Here is a 17,497-nt window from a genome sequence, read left to right as displayed (position 1 = left end):
CGGCTCTGCTTCTCACCACAAGTATAAGGCCATTGTTCAGCTCGCCTGAGTCACGTGGGTGTGGACCACAAAACTGATTTATTTTGGTCTGTAATTTTTTGAAGATTTTATTCTGTTATTTTGCAGTTGATGCCCTGCCCCGGGAGCTTGGAATTTTCCATCCACCCTTGTACTTGGCTGCGAGCACTGGCTCTGCATCTCTTTGTCACTTATTTTGAGGCCCTTGGCTTCATGTGAATTCACTAGTCATTCTATGGTCTCACTATTTATTGTATTATTTTCTTTAGAGGTTAGTAGTACTCAAGCCCTTCCAGGTTCCCTGTACGTCCCTGTAGCTCCATATGGTAAGGTGCAATAAAGAGTAGCAAGCTTGCTCCTTGTGAATGTTGCTTTCTTGCATTTCTGCCTTTGGCTAGGAAAAATGAAAGGAGTCTGACAGTATGTATATGTATCTGTCCTCTATCTACAGAACAGTGTGTATGTTCTTCGTGTAGGCATGTGTGTGTGTGCAGGAATGAGAATTTACTTTGTGACTAACGTTGCTATGTCGTGTTGTCACTAATGACGTCAGCATTGCTGGACATTTATCATTAGTCAACCTGATCCAGTGATGAGGCACCTGTATCCACGAAGACATCGGCTGGATGGGGTTCAAACGGTTGTCTAAGTGAATATCTGTTCCCATCCATGCAATACACTGATCCACCTGGGGATTGGCCAAACTGCAACTGACATCTCCCGTTTCTCATCCTTCAGGCTGACATGTGTATAAGGGTCACGAGGGCCATCCTGGGGATCCTCTCTTCAGTCCCCCCTCTGGTCATCTTGTTGGCCACTTCTCCAAAATTATTCACCTTCACCCTCGGGAGCGAGAACTTTGTCACTCCTCCTAGATGTCCAAAAACTCTTGCATGGTCATCCAAACTCCATGTCACATAACAGCAGGCTCCTTCCGTGTTGCACCACACCCATTTCCCCCAATATTCTTTGTAGTCGTTGGAGTCCTCGAACACTGCTCCGTCGGGAATGTTGGACTACTTGTTATTTGCATCCTTAGTGTATCTCGGGCTGCTATCATCTTTTCTTCTTCGGAAATTGTTTCTACTAATATTTCAATTCCTACAGTTTTCTGTCGTTTTTTGGCATTGCGTGATGCATATCCTGATCACACACAGTGGTAGTAATACTAGTACTAATGCTGCCAGCAATACTTTCAGTTCGGTGGCCATCCATGTAGGTATCCTTGAGACTATGTATGACAGCCATCCTTCGTTTCCTACCCCTTTTCTTCTTCCTCCATTTTGGCATGCATTTGCGATAATCAGGTAACTGCCCCATTGAGTGTCCCATTCGCTTCATCGATTTCAGGAACGAACGTGCAGCAAGAAGATCCGATCTTTGTTCATACTCCTCCTACCATCACCGCGAGAAGATCCAGAACCTGCCTGTTCTGGAGTGCTATCAACCTTACTGCTCAGAGCTCTTCTTTTATGGCGTTGAAACTGTTCACAGTTGAGTTTGTTTGCATCAGCTCCCATCTCGTAATCTGGAGCCATTTTGCATTTGTGTATGTCTGTACCGCAGCAAAGACGGACGTGAAGAACATTTCTGGTCACATATAGAGAAGTGCTGTCTGCGCTGCGTGATATAGCCCTAGAGTGATGCGCCCTCTCATCATGTCACGCTGTAGTCCACCCATACCCTTGTCGGCTTCCCATATTGTGTCTCGGTCTGGGCTCTTCCCTTTAGGCCGATGGGCAGGTTGCCACACTTCCTCGTCCTCACTCCCTCTTCTCAATACTATGCCTTCATGCTGCTCTTTTGTGTCAATCATTGCTCCTGCACTCCCCCTCACGGCGGATATTGTCTGTGTGGCAGCGTGACTGCCCTACTAGATCTCCTACCTCGGTCTCGCTCCCCTTGCTCCTCTCCCCCGTCATTGTCATAAAGTGCTAAACTCGCACTTCCCTCACAGTGCGCTCATCCTCTTCCCTGCGCTATCGCTCTCTAAGCAGCTTTTCCGCTTCCAACTTTGTCTTCTCCTTTATCTGTACTTGCTTTTCCCTCTCTTCTTCTGCCCTTTTTCTTGCCATATCCTCAAGCTCTGTCTCCGCATCTCTCGCTGTTTGCCCTCTTGCGCTTCTGCCTTCTGTTTCTCCTTTCGTATTCTCTCCTCCTTTTCCTCTTTCTGTCGTCTTTCTACTTCTTCCGTTATCGCTGCCCACTCCCTTGCTTCACTCATATCCTTGCAACCCATTACTTCCTTATTAGGTCCTCCTGCTTTTCCCACTACTTCCTGTCTAGTTTAAGCAATGTTGGTCCGCCTACCCACTCGTTCGATACTATATTCTCTGGTCCTTCCTGTCCCCCTTCTATCCCCATGTTGCTCTTTTGTGTGTGCCTGGATCTCGCTGAGCTCTTTTCACCTCCTGCACTTTCAGCTTCCTCGACCGCATGTCTGGTCTCGTTCTGCCCTTCCCTTCTGCTGTATGCTGGAGGTGCAAATATTGGATTTGTGTACCCTGCTGCTCTCGCTCTCAATTCCTTCTCTGGATATAATGCCTGGACCCCCTGCTGTTGCCCCTTCGCTCTCATGTTCTGGGGGAGGAGGAGTAGGGGCCGAGGGGTTTTCGCCCACGGCTCTTGTTGGTTCAGCATCCACTGGTGCTGCGCCACATCCCCTTCATTGTCCTGGTACACATTTTTCCGCAGTTCAAATATAGCCATTTGCTTATTCAATTTCTTCGCCTTGTAGACCTTGTGTATATGTGCATGTAAAGGTTGCTGCACACATTTGGAGAAGCTTCCACCTTTTTGCCATGTTTTAGGCAGTATACCCTCTGTGCTACGTGTCCATTCTGTGCTATATTTACAAATGTTCTCCTTATATCGCGGAAAAGGAACCGGCACATGTGCTGAAGGGGTGTGCCCCCCACGTTGCTGCCACAATACATTATTTTAATACTCACTTGAGCCCGAGTCGGGACTGTCGACTCATCCGCTGTTATCTTAAAAAAAAAAAAAAAAAAAAAATTAAAAAAGCACTTGATGTTAACCTCAAATATTCAAATAAAAGTTAAATCCACAAAATCACAAGCCTCTGGCTCCCAACCAATATCCTGGGAGTGGTCCGCACTCCGCACTTCTGCAACTCTCCACCTTCTCAGGCACACCCACTAATCTTGCGCCTTACCGTCCACCGCCACAAAACGCCACAACTCTGGCAATTCTTGATAGTCAAAAAGTGCTGCTCCTCATCGTGCTCTTCGAGCCCTATACAAAACCTCACTGGTGACATCACCTAAATAATGCGTAAGCATAAAGAAACAGAATCACTGATACCCGCCCACTCACAGAATTGACCAAAGAATTTCCCAGTGACCCCAAGGCCCCCAACAAATACAAACAACATATATCCATAACCGTCTTCCTGCCTCCAAACAGGCGATACCAAAACTTTGTGCTCAATCTGTACCTACAGCGTCGCCTTGTAGATAAAATGCCTCCAAGACTTAACCATAATAACACCTTCCACGATCCAAGCTAGCTTTGTTTGCTGAGCCCTATACACAGAAATACCGTCATCCATGACCCGAGGTACAATGCCCAACCCTCAGGAAATCTGATATTTACATAACTTCTATCATCCATACCCGTGAGTCAATCATCAAGGCCAACTTAACTGATCACCCAAAGATGGTTCCCTAACCACAAACAATTAACATCCACCTCTGCGTCTTACCACTCAATACCATCCCACACCAAACATCTGTTCACCACTTCCCCTATTAGCTGTATGGCGGAGTCTATACTTGGAGTCCATGATCTGCTGACGCCGCTCGGCCACTGGCTCTCCCCAAATCTGCCACTCTGCCCTTCTGGTCTGCTGGGTGTCCCACGGACAGTGGGCAGGATTTTCTGCTAAGCAACTCCTGATGGCCTCTTCACAGGGTGTACCTTCCGTGTTACTCTCATTCTCCGTAGGCGACGGAAGAGACGGCTCCGTACTGATCGATTGAGTGTCGCGTCCTCTGCTACCACTTCGTAAGGTATGCCAGAGAACCGGGGGTTCGCACCACAAAATACCCAAAGCCCATCAAACCCTCCCCTGGCATTCACAGAGGACTCAGCCATGGAGCAACTTGAAACAGTTGTTTATTTTCCAAACAGACAGGGATCATACAGCAAATATCAGAATCTTCGGCAATCACAGCTCCTGAGCCTGTGTCACAAGCTTTTGTCCTGTAGTGATGTCACAATCCCCAACCCTTCCCAAAAAACCTAAGAACCAAATCTATTGGGTAGCTTGGCAAATAACACCTCTAGAGATCCCTTATATGGGTTGTTGCTATTGGTCTTCCCATGTCAAGTGGGTTCTCCTGTGACTTCCCAAAAAACCATCTATTACATTGTTGCACGTTTTCAAGATGACCATTGGTCCTTACCCCATCACACACACCACCCCAGGATTTGAGTGTCTTGATTGGCTGGAGCGGGTCTCCCCAGGCCTGGGACCCTGTTCTATTCACAGTGCTCAGTGTACCTTTTCAAGGTAATGAGAAAGACTGGGTCCCCATTGTTGTCACTGATATAGCAACTTAACCTGGGAGAGTGCCTCCCGGTTGCAATGTTTGGTGGACAATGCATGTATCAATTCTGTCTGTCTTGCTGGGAACGGCTCCACTTCTCACCACGAGTGTAAGGCCATTGTTCAGCTCGGCTGAGTCACGTGGGTGAGGACCACAAAACTGTGCTTTTCGGTCTGCAGTTATTGAGGATTTTATTCTGTTATTTTGAAGGTGGCTCCCGGAGCCAGGAACTTTCCACCCGTCCTCGTCCTTGGCTGCGAGCACTTGCTCTGTGCTTCACACTGTAGAGTCTGCATCTGTTCTTCCCTTATTTTGAGGCCTGTGGCTTCCTGCAAATTCACCACATTCATTTTATGGTCTCCCTATTTATTGTATGATTTTCTTTAGAGGTTAGTAGTACTGGAGCCGTTCCAGGTTCCATATACGTCCCTGTAGCTCCATATGGTTAGTTGCAATAAAGTAGCAGCAAGCATGCTCTGTGTGGATTTTGCCTTTTTGCGTTTCTGCGTATGGCTAGTGAAAAATCAAAGGATTCTGACAGTATGTATATGTAGCTGTCCTCTAACTACAGAACTGTGTGTGTATGGTCTTTGTGTATGCATGTGTTTGTCTGTATAACTTTGGGCAGGAATGGAAGTTTACTTCGTGACTAATGTTGCTATATCGTGTTGTCACCAATGACGTCAGCACAGCTGGACATTTATCATTAGTCAACCTGGTCCAGTGATGAGGCATCTGTCTCCGCAAAGACATCGGCTGGATAGGGTTTGAACGGTTGTCTGAGTATCTGTTCCCATACGTGGAATACACTGATCCACCTTGGGGTTGGCCAAACAGCGACTGGCATCTCTCGTTTCACATCTTTCAGGCTGACATGCACATAGGGGACACAAGGGCCATCCCAGGACCCTCTCTTCAAAACTACTATCCCAAATGTTTTAGAAAACTCCAAATTCCCAGACGAAGAATTTTTAACTCGAGACATGTGGCAGATGGATGCAATGTAGCACACAATAAAACCAGATATTTGCTGTAACAAAGAAACATTTATTTTGAATAAATGCAGGCATTCAGCCAAAGAAATCCTGAACTTCGAAAAAGGTTAATTTGGTTTCTAGGTATAGGGAGGATAACCTGGTATCTGGTTGGAGGATGACCACCATTTAACAAAAAAAAATAAAAAAAATAAAAAAATATATTGTTTCTCTGTTTTTATCCTAGGCCAAGCACATATGTTTCTCATTATTTTAATTTACTGAACTAATTCTGCATGATGTGCTTAGTTCACAAATACGGGGACGGCAGCCACAAAGTAACATGACCACACAGAACAGCAATTCATCCTTGGGTTAAGGGTAGCCTATATCATTGCTCAGCTCTCCTGGAAAGTTTAAAAGCTATAATTGCCACTAGTAAAACTTGAAGATTGAGCCAGTACATATTTGTGATAGTTATTGGGGGTATTGAGGTGGATCATAGCGATTTCTTACGATCAAAGATGCTATCTAGGAAGTGCATTAACTAGCAAACATGCAGTTGTCCATCAAGGAAAGGTCCCGCAAAATGGCAAGCAGGAACAGTGGGAAAGGAAGACTTTGATGAAATGACTAATGCTCTGGAGGAGTATAGGTATTCGTGGCTAAAACACCAACTCAGCACCACACTACTACCAAACCAGCAGTGAGCCCAATCAATTTAGTTTTATTTGGGTGTCAAAGCACCATAAAATCCCAGATGTGAAATATGATACATCGACAGTTTGGCAAAATCAAATATTAATATCACAACAAAATGGAAGAGTGTGCAATTTGTTTAATGTTTCAGTAGCCCAATATCACATCAGACTTCATAGTGAGCCTTTAGCACCATAAAATCCCAGATGTGAAATATGATACATCGACAGTTTGGCAAAATCAAATATTAATATCACAACAAAATGGAAGAGTGTGCAATTTTTTTAATGTTTCAGTAGCCCAATATCACATCAGACTTCATAGTGAGCCTTTAAATCCTCAATGCTCTTAATTCATATTGCTAAAAAGAAGTTTGAAAACTTTCAAATAACAATAACCTAGAAATGTACATTTCAAATGGATTGTTTCCTCCCAGGTATTCCTCATTTTAAGATAATTATCTCTTCAGCTTCAGCTGCTTCGGAATTGTTTTTCGACAGGGGGCGCTGTGTGCCGTTCTCATCGAGTCAATGTCCCTCGAGGGCCTATGTTTGACTGTCAATGTCATCATCAGTATAAGTAGCGCATGCAGCGCCTGTTGGATTCAGTTCCGTTATTCCGAGCTAACACTTTGAGAGAATTACGGCGCGCTTCGGTTCTTCTGCGAAATCTAGCTATTTTCAGTACGAAAATGTCTTTATCGGCACCATTGACGCCTTCAATCGGCACCATTGACGCCTTCAAGAAGTGCCAAGACTGTGGCTTGAAGATGTCGATCGCAGAGCACCACCGCCTATGTCTGTGGTGCCTTGGTTCCAGGCATTGTACCTTTGACTGTGGCTCCTGTCAGGCGATGACTGAAAAGTCTCTCAGGAAGTGTAAAGGTAAATTGGCAGTGGGGAGGTTGTCTTCGAAGTCTCATTCGAAGAGTTAAAAAAAAGACAGATAAATTGAGGATTCCTCTCCAGGTAAAAAAAAATCAACGCAGTCTCTTATCGAGAAGTCGATCACGCCATTCTTAATCTTCTTCGAAGAAGGCCTTCGACCTCCAGTGATTTCTCGGCTGAGGTAATTCGGTGTCCAACAAAATTGGACTCCCCTGTAAAGTGGGATGTGTTTCGTACCAAAATGTCAAGATCTTTGAGAAGGCTGCCTCAACCCCCTTGATGGACAAGTAGAAAACCCATGTCCCTGTCGATCTGCAAAAGGACAATGGGAAGTCGAACACCACATCTTCAAATCGGAGCCTTAAGCCAATGAAGCATTGAGAAAGAACTCGATCTGACGAAAAATCGTTGAAGGCTTTGACGAGTCAGGGACCTAGCCCATCAAGGGTTCCGTCGAAGAAACACAAGAAGTTGACGCCTTTGTTTACTCCTTTTGAGCAGTCCACGCCGGTATCAAAGTCGATGCCGACTAACGCGAACCTGACTTTGAGGTCATTGTCGACGATTACTTAAAAAAATCCGAAGCCAGTGGTGGTTCAGGAAAAGGTTTTCAAACCTTTACCTAAAAGACTTTTGTAAGTATTTATGAGCCATTTATGAGGAAGATCAACCCCCCTGATAACGCAGCACCTTTTGGGCTACAATTCAGCACCCCTTGTGTGCCAGAAGAGCTAATATCTGATGAGTCCAGATTAAGGGACTTCCACTGGCTGACTGAAGGTTGTCATAGGTTAGATAACTCTCCCGAGTTAGTTTGGCAAACAAGATCCAACAGAACATGCTGAATCCTCGCATAGGAAACTTACGAGTTAGGTTAAACAGTATGTCGGCTGGAGCAGGCCTACTTCTTTTGAACAAGATATGACTGACATCTTGGACCCAATTTTACCGTTCCACACTGCATTACAAAAAAGGCTCTATACAAATTGGGAGACACCAGAGATTGCGGCTGCAGTAAGTAAAAATGTTGCCAAAAAATGCACACCATCCCAGCAACGACCAGAAAGTTTGGTGGTTCAGGCTGCTTCATCTACCAAGTAGACAGCGTACCCATCCATCTCACATGTTAGGGATGATAAGAGAGTGGATGGCTGGGCGAAAAAGGTTTTTACGGCTGGAACTATGGCATTAAAGTAAACAAATGTGGTTTGTACTTTGTCAAGGTTTAGGTTTACCCTGTGGGACTACATAGCTATGGCGGCTGGCCACACCCCGGAAGGGGAGGAAAGAGACAGCTTCCTGGCAATCATCAAGGATGGTAAGGAGGCAATGGGTGAATGTCTCCAGTCAGGTTTGGATACTGCAGACAGCATCAGCAGATCCATGGCGCTAGCACAGTGTTATGCAGATTTGCGTGGTTGAGGACGTCGGGGATTTCACCAGATGTGCAAGCTAGGCTACTGAACATGCCCTTTGATGGATGAAGGCAGTTTGGCAGCAAGGCGGATGAGAGTTTGGAAAAGCTGCAGACCTTGAAAGCGGGGGCTAAATCCCTTAGCGCCACCATTGGACAGCCTCAATACCACGACTCTGGCTCATCTTCTGGGAGGGGAAAGTCCTTTCGATTCTACTTCTTAATTGGAAGAGTAAGAGGGCAAGCCGGTCAAAGAGGTCAGAGAAGATTCCCTCATGGTGGACGAGGGAGAGGTGGTAAGCCAATCCAGGCAGTGGTAGCTTTACCCTCAACCGCTGCTTCAGCTGCCTCTAAACCACCCTGAGGCCTTGACTCCCAAGACCCCGGTGGGAGGCAGACTTACTCAGCATCTGAACAAATGGCGAGGCATTACTTCAGATGCTTGGGCACTGGAAACTGTGGCCCAAGGTAATGCCTTCCATTCCAAAAAAAGCCTCAGGATAATGCACGGGGAACAACTCCAGCTCTGCTCCTTGTGCATGAAATGTTGACCCTGCTAGAGAAAGGTGCAATAGGACATGTACCTGTAGCGGAAAGGAACAAGGGTTGGTATGCCCCATACTTTTTTATTCCCAAAAAGGATGGAGGATTGAGACCCATCTTGGACTTGAGACACCTGAACAAGTTACTCAGGAAGGACGAGTTTAAGATGGTTACCCTTTCTCAAATCCTTCAGGGTCTCCAACTCCAAGACTGGATGGTGTTGTTGGACCTTCAGGATGCTTACTTTCATGTGCCTATCCATCTCAAGCACAGAAAGTACCTGCGGTTTGCCATTCACGGTTCACATTATCAGTTTCTAGTTCTGCCATTTGGGCTGACCCCTGCCCAGGGGTTTTCCCCAAGTTGATGGCAATGGCGGCAGCAAGTCTCAGGAGAGGGTGCATTCACATCTACCCCTACCTGGACAATTGGCTGAGCAGGGCTCGTTCAACTAAGCAAGCCTGGGAACATCTCAGCGTAACCTGCCACTCGCTCCACAGACTGAGGCTTCTCCCTCAATTACAAAAAGTCCCACATGATACCATCCCAAAGACTCCAATTCATTGGAACAGTCCTGGATGCTTCCTCCGAAAAAGCCTCGCAACCCGAGGTGAGAGCTCAACACATTCTATCTATTTATTTGTAATGCTCCGGCAGCCCGCAGGCATCGGGGAGCAAACATAAACTCAATTAGTACGTAACATTAGGAGACGCAACAGAGAAGCACGGGATGCTAATCTGACAGAAGGTAATCATGAAAAGAAAGGTTTTTTAATGCCTTCTTAAACAATGGCAAGTCAGGGTTGAGTCCATCAGCCAGGGGCAGGTCGTTCCAGAGGCTTGCTCCTTTGACTGGGAAGGATCTACCAAGACCGCTGGTGCATTTCCCTGGAGGACCCTGGAATAACACTAAGCCTGAGGAGCGAAGGAATCTGGCAGGCATATACGGGAAACGAAGGATTTAACAGTCAGGAATGGAGCCAAAAAGAGAGCGGGAGCCCACTTTAAAAGCAATCGTTCCTTGATGGGTAAACAGTGTAATTTCTTCATGTGGTCGGAGATATGAGATCTTCTGTGAACATTTAGTCACAATTCCGACCGCGTTATTCTGTATTACCTGGCATCTTGATATATTGGAGGAGGAAGCGTCAATGAGAAGGGAATTGGAGTAGCCTAGTCTAGTTCATATGGTGACTCTAGCGATTGTAGCACAGCTACTCTTAGATATGTAGGGGCAAATATTCTTTAGGGGGCGGAGGTGGTAATTGCATGAGAGTTTCACGTAAGATGTATGGGCATCTGCACTTAAGAAGTTTCCATATGCACCCCTTAGGTTTTGACTTTTTGTTGGATCTTAATTGTGTTGTTTTTTAGCAGGAAGCTGCTGTAGTCTGTGCAGTTTGTCCCTAGCCTGATTGGAGCCGAAAATCATAAGCTCTGTTTTTGTTCCATTCAGGCACAGCCAGTTCTCGGACATCCAGTTATCAATGTGATCATAAATGTTGGATAGAGTTTTGGCGTCATTGGCATAATTCTCTGAGAGTTCCAAAACAATCTGGGTGTCATCGGCATAGTTTGTAAAAATGACACCCAGCTTGTCGAGGAGGGCACAAAGAGAACTAATATAGAGATTGAAAAACACAGGAGAGATGGATGCCCATTGAGGCACACCACAGCAAATGGATGCTGAAGGCAAAAAAGCAGCCCCCACTGAATTCTAGATTCACGATTGGAGAGAAAGGATTGGAACCAATTTGCAGCCTTATTGGAACAGACAATGTATCTTTTAGGCAGCAAAGGAGGTGGTCATGATCGATGAGATCGAATGCAGATGGTTACCAAATTCCAGAATGCCCAGCATCTTCCGGCCTTCGGTTTTTTTTGGAGGTTGCTCAGTCTCATGGTATCCTGCATTTTCCTGGTGCAAGAGGCTCGCCTGAGAATGAGATCCCTCCAATGTGCTCGTCCAAGGAACATCCTGACCAGCTGAATTTTTGTTTGGAACTGGAAGAGGCCTGAGCTTGGGGAAGGGAACCCTGAGAGGCCTATTGAGGAAATTAAAGTGAACAAGTTGAATCTTGGTGAAGGGAACCCCAAGGAACTCCAAGACACTGTAGGTATTTTAACTGACTGTAAGGGCCCTTTAGAGAAGGTCTTACGAACAATGCCCTGGTAAGTGAATCAATCTTTTTGACATTGACCAAATTGCACCTGGTGAGAAGATCACCCAAAACTAACTTTGGTTTTGCCATTTTTGTTGACCCACTATTTTTTTCCTTTTCAAAAGGCTTCTATCCCATTTTTGTAAAGCCTGAGGGCAACCATAAGTTCAGACACACAGACCTTTATTTTGGACTATTAGACGGCCATTTGAAACATTAAGTTAAGGGAATCATCAGTTTAGAGTTGGGGCCAGTCAGGCATTCCACCAACCCAGAAACCTTAATAAATGTTTTAAAACACATACTTTTGAGTCTGTCTCTCTTTTGATACCATGCCTGTCTCACAGACGCCAAGGGTGGCAGGAAGTTGTACAGAGCCCTAGATAAAAACAAAATAGCGGGGTTGTGCAGGTGACTCCTGGGGGGTGGGTTTGTGCCCTTGTTGAAATGGTTGCCCTTCCTCAAGGATAATCAAAGGGAAGCTTTCTGCCCATTGGGTGAAATGGTTTTTGTGAAGACACCCAAGCCAGACAGTTAATACGCATCTCTGTCATAGCTGAACACTGCTCTCCAAGCCAACACTAGTATGTTATCAAATTGCTGTAGCTGTATAGTTGTGCGATTGTAGTAGCCACTGTGTCATTACCAGGTGTAGTCTATTTCTTTACAGTTTAATGTCCCATCAGGGTAACTGGGGTTTCACAGTTATGTTTGGAATCTGAAGGGCAGAAGATTGTATATTTTTTTTTTTTAACGCTGCCATTTGGAACTTAGTGTTCCAGCAGCTGTAAGGAATGTGTACATGTGACCTTTGAACCTGCTGTGGTGCAGAGCAGTTGCTATAGATGTCGGGAGACCACCCCAGCAAAGGCACATGAATTGACTTTGCTTTTGGAATGGAGCTTTTTTTATAGAAGTGATGCAGATTAGGAGCGTTTTCTTTCATAGACAAAATTACCCACACTTCTAAAAATCAAAGGCTGTTAAACCCTCACAGATCGCATTCTGTCACAAAAAGTGGAATGTATGCAGTGATTTGTTGGATCGTTTAAGGCTCAGTAATCTTATGTTAACAAGCACTCCACAGAAATGCTCTATTCCAAATTTAGGTATATCTTTCAAATAGTTCAGAGATAACTAATACTCATGATGTACTTCTAATGTAACATTACTAAAGTTCAGAACAGATGTTGGTTTAAAAACTAACCTCAAATCATTCTCAATATACGTCGTACATAAGCATTCCATCAAGTCCAGACGTTCTTATCAGCAAATACTGCCCATTGTTTACAGTAGAGTCTCAATACTTCTGGCAGCTAATCTACTGCCCTGAAGAGCCCACATCAATTTTGCAGATAAGGTCAAACACATTGAATGTGCAGGGCCATTATTACGAGTATCCGATCCTCCATAGCCCTTCTCATACCCCGATCAGTGCTGGTGGTTTTCATTCCTACACACAAAGGTACTTTGTCAGTAGATACATCCACAATGGAAGCATGTCTGTACTCTTTATGTGAAGACGCAGCAGAAAATACACATGCTTGGGGAAGTAAAATGGAAGATTTGGTCTGGACAATTTGCTCCTCTACTTATACGAGCGGTAATCTGTATTGCACCAGGGATAACCATTGAATCAGGTTTTATCATTTATTTTTCTTTCCTGAGCAATTCCTACTAACCTATTTTTCCCCCCTGATGCTCCAGATAAACCTGTATCTAAAAATGGAAAAGAAACCCAACAAAAAAGAGCAGCTGGCGATAGTCAATAATGTGCTCAAGCTCTCTACAAAATTATTAAAGGTAAGAAAAATTCATATTGACGTGATTCACTTTTCAGTTATTTTATGTGGCTATAACACGCGTATGGTGCTTGACACTGTTGGGTGATGCAACGTATAACATTTATTTACTCTATATTGATCCATCTAGCTTCATTTCTTGTACATTCTTCCTTTAATTTAACTTCGTTATTTCATTTAAATTCTTCTTTGTATTTCCTGGACTTTCATGGCTTCATTTTGTTTGTAATTTGAGTATTTAAAAAAAATATTTTGTTCATAAACAAGGAGCGTGTCTGCAAAAAAAATTAAATAAAACCAATTGGTGTGACATAGTACAGAACGTGATGGAGGCAAGGACAAACCTTAAGCCTTTTTTAAATTTCTTTTTATTACATTTTTGTGTAGCGGGGTTATCTTCCAACGTACCTTATAGGGAGTCCGGTGTAGGCGGGCACACAATATACAGCTTAACTCTTCACTTATAACTTGACCCGCCTCTCACCTGTCTCCAAACCTCGCTCTCCTGGGTTCTCGATCAGCCTGGTGTAATTCTCTATGAAGAAGGCAAGGGTAGGGAAGATCAAGAGGTTAGGGCAGGTAGGTTTCCCAAATACCCCTAATGAGAAAACACAAGGTTAGAGTAACAGGAGCACAAAAGGAGAGGCGGACAAAAGGATTGCTGATGTATGGTTCTTTTTAGTTGTTAAATGCTTTCCTTTATACTTTCCTAGTACACCAGCAGGGTTTTGAGTTTTTTTACAAAAAGGGCAGAGCACAAGACATTAAATACAAATAACACTAAACCTAGCAACTGCGTTACTAAAAATAAAGCACAAACATATAAAAAGAGTCCATTAAAAAATATAAAGTGTCTTTGAAAATATATACAAAGTTTATACAGTGCACTGTATTAAAACATCTATTTTAAAAGACCTTACTTGCAAGACAATCTTGGCCAGGGCTGCCTCAAGGTCTGTGGCTGCTGTTCTCTTGATCTTCTGTTTTACTGCACTCTTCTGTGATGGCTTTTGGGACAGATGATGGCAGAAGTCAGCTACGGGTAGCAGCAGCGGCAGGCAGCAGCGGCAACAGTATGGGGAAACCCCAAAGTCTTTAAATGAGCTGGGCTGCGTTTGTCAGATGCAGCCCAGCACTCAGAGGCAGCCTGGGGGTGCTCCACAAACCGGGGCCACGTTTTGGCAGTTGTGACCCAGGGAGTTCTTTTGGGCCACCTGCAAGGGAGGCGCCCTTATTTTTAAATTAAACCCCCACGAGGACTAAAACACATTCAAGGCGCTCCCCAGTTTTGGGGAGCGACCACAAGTCAGAATATGCCCCCGTCCTCAGCAAAACAAAAGCAGCGGGGGGCAGCAAAATATTCAAAGCACTCCCCTATATTCAAAATATTCAAAGCACTGAGCGGAGCGCCTCTCACCCTGTTGAAGGGTTTCTCGCGTCACCGGCGCTCCGCTCGCACCAGTGACTTTTTTTTCTTTTTTTCTTTCAAGCAAAGGGCCCCTGGCATGCCCACATGTGAGGATCCCTTACTCTAACTTTTTTCATTCTTTGGGATCCCGGCGCGGCTCTCACATGCGGGGATCCTTTCTTTTATCCCCCGACCGGGGGTTGCATGCCCTCCACCCCCTTTGAACTATGCTTGGCTCTGAGCCAAGCATAGCTTTGGTCTGGTCCATGAACCTGTCGGGCCATCATTTAGGACAGGCCACCAGTTGCCACCCAGTACCTTGAATCTCAGGCACCTCCTGCAGTACCCCTGAACACCTAGGAACCTGTTGTAGAGTAGGAGGGATGGAAGACTGAGAGGAATGGACTTGAACCTCACACTGGACCCCTGGTGTATCGTATGTTAACTTCATAACTGGTCTGCTCTCCCTGGTGGTGCGATGGAGAGCAGCTGGGGCCGCATGTAGGTTTTTCCCCCGGACTTGGCGTAGTGTTCGGCACCAAGTCAGGGACCCTATCTTCCAGTGAAGGAATGGGTAAGGGTTCCTCTACCACGTCCAGCGTGGCAGGGGCGGCGGGAGCAGGACTGGGAACAACCTCTTGAAGGAATACTGAGCATGGGGTTCAGGTCCACAGGAGTGGGAGCTGGATCAGCGGGTGTAGGGACCCACACTAGTGTCTGATCTAACCCTTGGTCTGGGTAGACACTGAACTGATACTCCTCGGCGTCTTCACTGATTTCTGGCTGACCTTCTGTTCTCTTGACCTGGAGAAGCATCTGGGGATTGTGCCTTCGAAGGATCTTCTTCGGGCTTCTCAGCACGGAGTTGCTGCCTCCTCACCGGCCCCTTGGCTGTATCTTCATCTGTCACCTCCGGTGTCAGCTCAACCTCATCCCCGACTGGGAGTAGGTGGTTATGGTGCAAGGTCTTAATATTCCTTATTCCTTAGACGCCCATCCTCTCGCAGTCCGTAGACGGGGAGCTGATGCTCTATAATGAAAGGTTGAGACTCACTTGTCACCTAGCTTGTTGCATCCTCTTTCTCAGACTGCGGATCAACACACGAACATCAGGCTGTAGATCGTGAAACCTGACCGTGGCGTCGTAGCAGCGTTTGTTCCCTTCTGCCGTCTTCTCTGCAACAGCCTGGGCGTGCTGAAATGATTGCTTCAGTTGACGCTTGAGCTGTTTAACATAGCTGGCATAGTTCTCGCTGTCTGTTTTATCTGTGGATGTCCCAAAACACAGGTCTACAGGCAGCTGGGAGTCCCTTCCAAACTTCAAGAAATATGGTGTAAACCCCATGGCATCATTCTTCGTACAGTTGTACGCATGGGTCAGGGTGGCCAAATGCTGTCTCCATCTGTTGTTCTGCTCTGGCCTCAGGGTGCCCAGGATGGCCAGGATGGCCAAACGTATATGATTTAAACCTCACCATTGGGCATCCCCCTGAGGGTTATATAGATTTGTACAAAGTATTGTTTGCACAACACAGAGGCAACAGTGATGGCATGCTGATCTTTGGTGGGGAAACGCCTGCGCGTAGCGAGTGAGGTGATCTGTCGCCACCAGGATGTTACTGCACATCTCACCTGTCCATCTCCAGCTTGAGGAAATTGATGCAGACAAGGACCATGGGTCCGTAACTCTGCAGATGGTGAAGATGGGCTGCAGACAAACTGCGGCCTTTCTGTTAAAACACCTGGCGCAGTGCTGGCAATAATACTCAATATCTGATGCTAGTCTGGGCCTGAAAAACCTTGAGCAGACCAACATGAAGGTTCTGCCGCTGCCAAGATGTCTGTGCTGGTCGTGGTGTGCATACAATACAGCTCGGCGGAATCTCTGGCAAAGCGCTCAGTTGCCTCAGGGTCTTGACGCGATATACAAATACAAAACCAAGTGATGTAATAGCTGGTCTGCAATTTAGCTTTCCTTGTACAGGATTCCACCCTTCAGCATTGCAGCTTGCTCTGGGTCATGAAGAACATCGCTGGACACATTCACTCCTCTGGTCTTGGCTTCTGGGAACAGAGGGATGCCAGAATCCACTATCTGTGACATACGGACGTCATCTCGGGAAGACGTGCTAGCTCAGATTCCTCCACACTGGTGATATTGCAGCAGATGGCGGGTACCGCCACCGCTGAGTTTCCCAAGCAATCCACGCTCCTGGCTCTGTCTGGCTCCTGCTGACTTGCAGCCTGGCAGATAGCTCAGACACCTGCTGAAGACAACTCCTTCCACAAGGTGGATTTAGTTGTATCATCCCGCTGAACATGAGGCCTAAGAGAGGGCATGTATGTTAGTGTGCGCAGGTCTGTACTGAAGACTGAAGTTGTATGTGGACAGTGCAGCGAGCCAACGGTGTCCAGTAGCATCCAGCTTTGCTGAATTCAACTTATGTAAGGGGGTTGGTGTCTGTCGTCACTGTGAAGGTAGCTCTGTAGAGGTAATCCTGGAACCTCTCTGTAACAGCCCACTTCAATGCCAAAAATTCCAACTTGTAGACTGGGTAATTCTTTTCTGCTGCATGCGGGCCCTGGCTGGCAAAAGCGACCGGTCTCGTCTCAGCATTGGGCTCCTGGTAGAGAACAGCTCCCAATTGCTCCAGACCCAGCGTCCACATGCAGGATGTAAGGTAACGGAGGATCCCTGTAGGCCAGAACTGGTGCTGTTGTGAGGGTCCGCTTGAGCTCCTCAAAGGCCCACTGGCATCAGACAGTCCAAAGATTACTACAGTGCTCCTCTGGCTGATATAAATGATTCTCTAGAGTTGCCAGCATTCTTCCGGCTCCTCTCTGAAGGTGAGTCCCCTTTGGTGAGGTCAACAAATGATTGGCCGATGTTGGCATATCCCGCGACGAAGCTCCTGTAGTAATAACAGAATCCTGGGAAGCAGATTCACAGGTGGGACAAGCAGTGCTAAAACATCTATTCGAATGGTTTGTCCTCCAACGTATTCCACATCTTTGACAT

General features: G+C 46.0%; 1 protein-coding gene across 3 annotated transcripts in view; it reads left to right on the top strand.

Annotated features, from left to right (window-relative positions):
- Positions 1-17,497, top strand: part of PHTF1 (putative homeodomain transcription factor 1) — a 596,971-nt gene that overhangs the window by 425,362 nt on the left and 154,112 nt on the right. For all 3 annotated transcript variants that reach the window (XM_069633361.1, XM_069633363.1, XM_069633362.1), the window contains one exon: positions 12,976-13,071. In XM_069633361.1, coding sequence (XP_069489462.1) covers positions 12,976-13,071 — 96 coding nt within the window. The remainder of the gene's footprint in view (positions 1-12,975; positions 13,072-17,497) is intronic.

The sequence above is a fragment of the Ambystoma mexicanum genome, chromosome 13 (genome assembly GCF_040938575.1).
Source record: "Ambystoma mexicanum isolate Mex_15411 chromosome 13, UKY_AmexF1_1, whole genome shotgun sequence".
Taxonomy (NCBI): domain Eukaryota; kingdom Metazoa; phylum Chordata; class Amphibia; order Caudata; family Ambystomatidae; genus Ambystoma; species Ambystoma mexicanum.
Note: the sequence above shows the minus strand (reverse complement) of the source record. Positions and strands in the feature narration are given on the sequence as shown.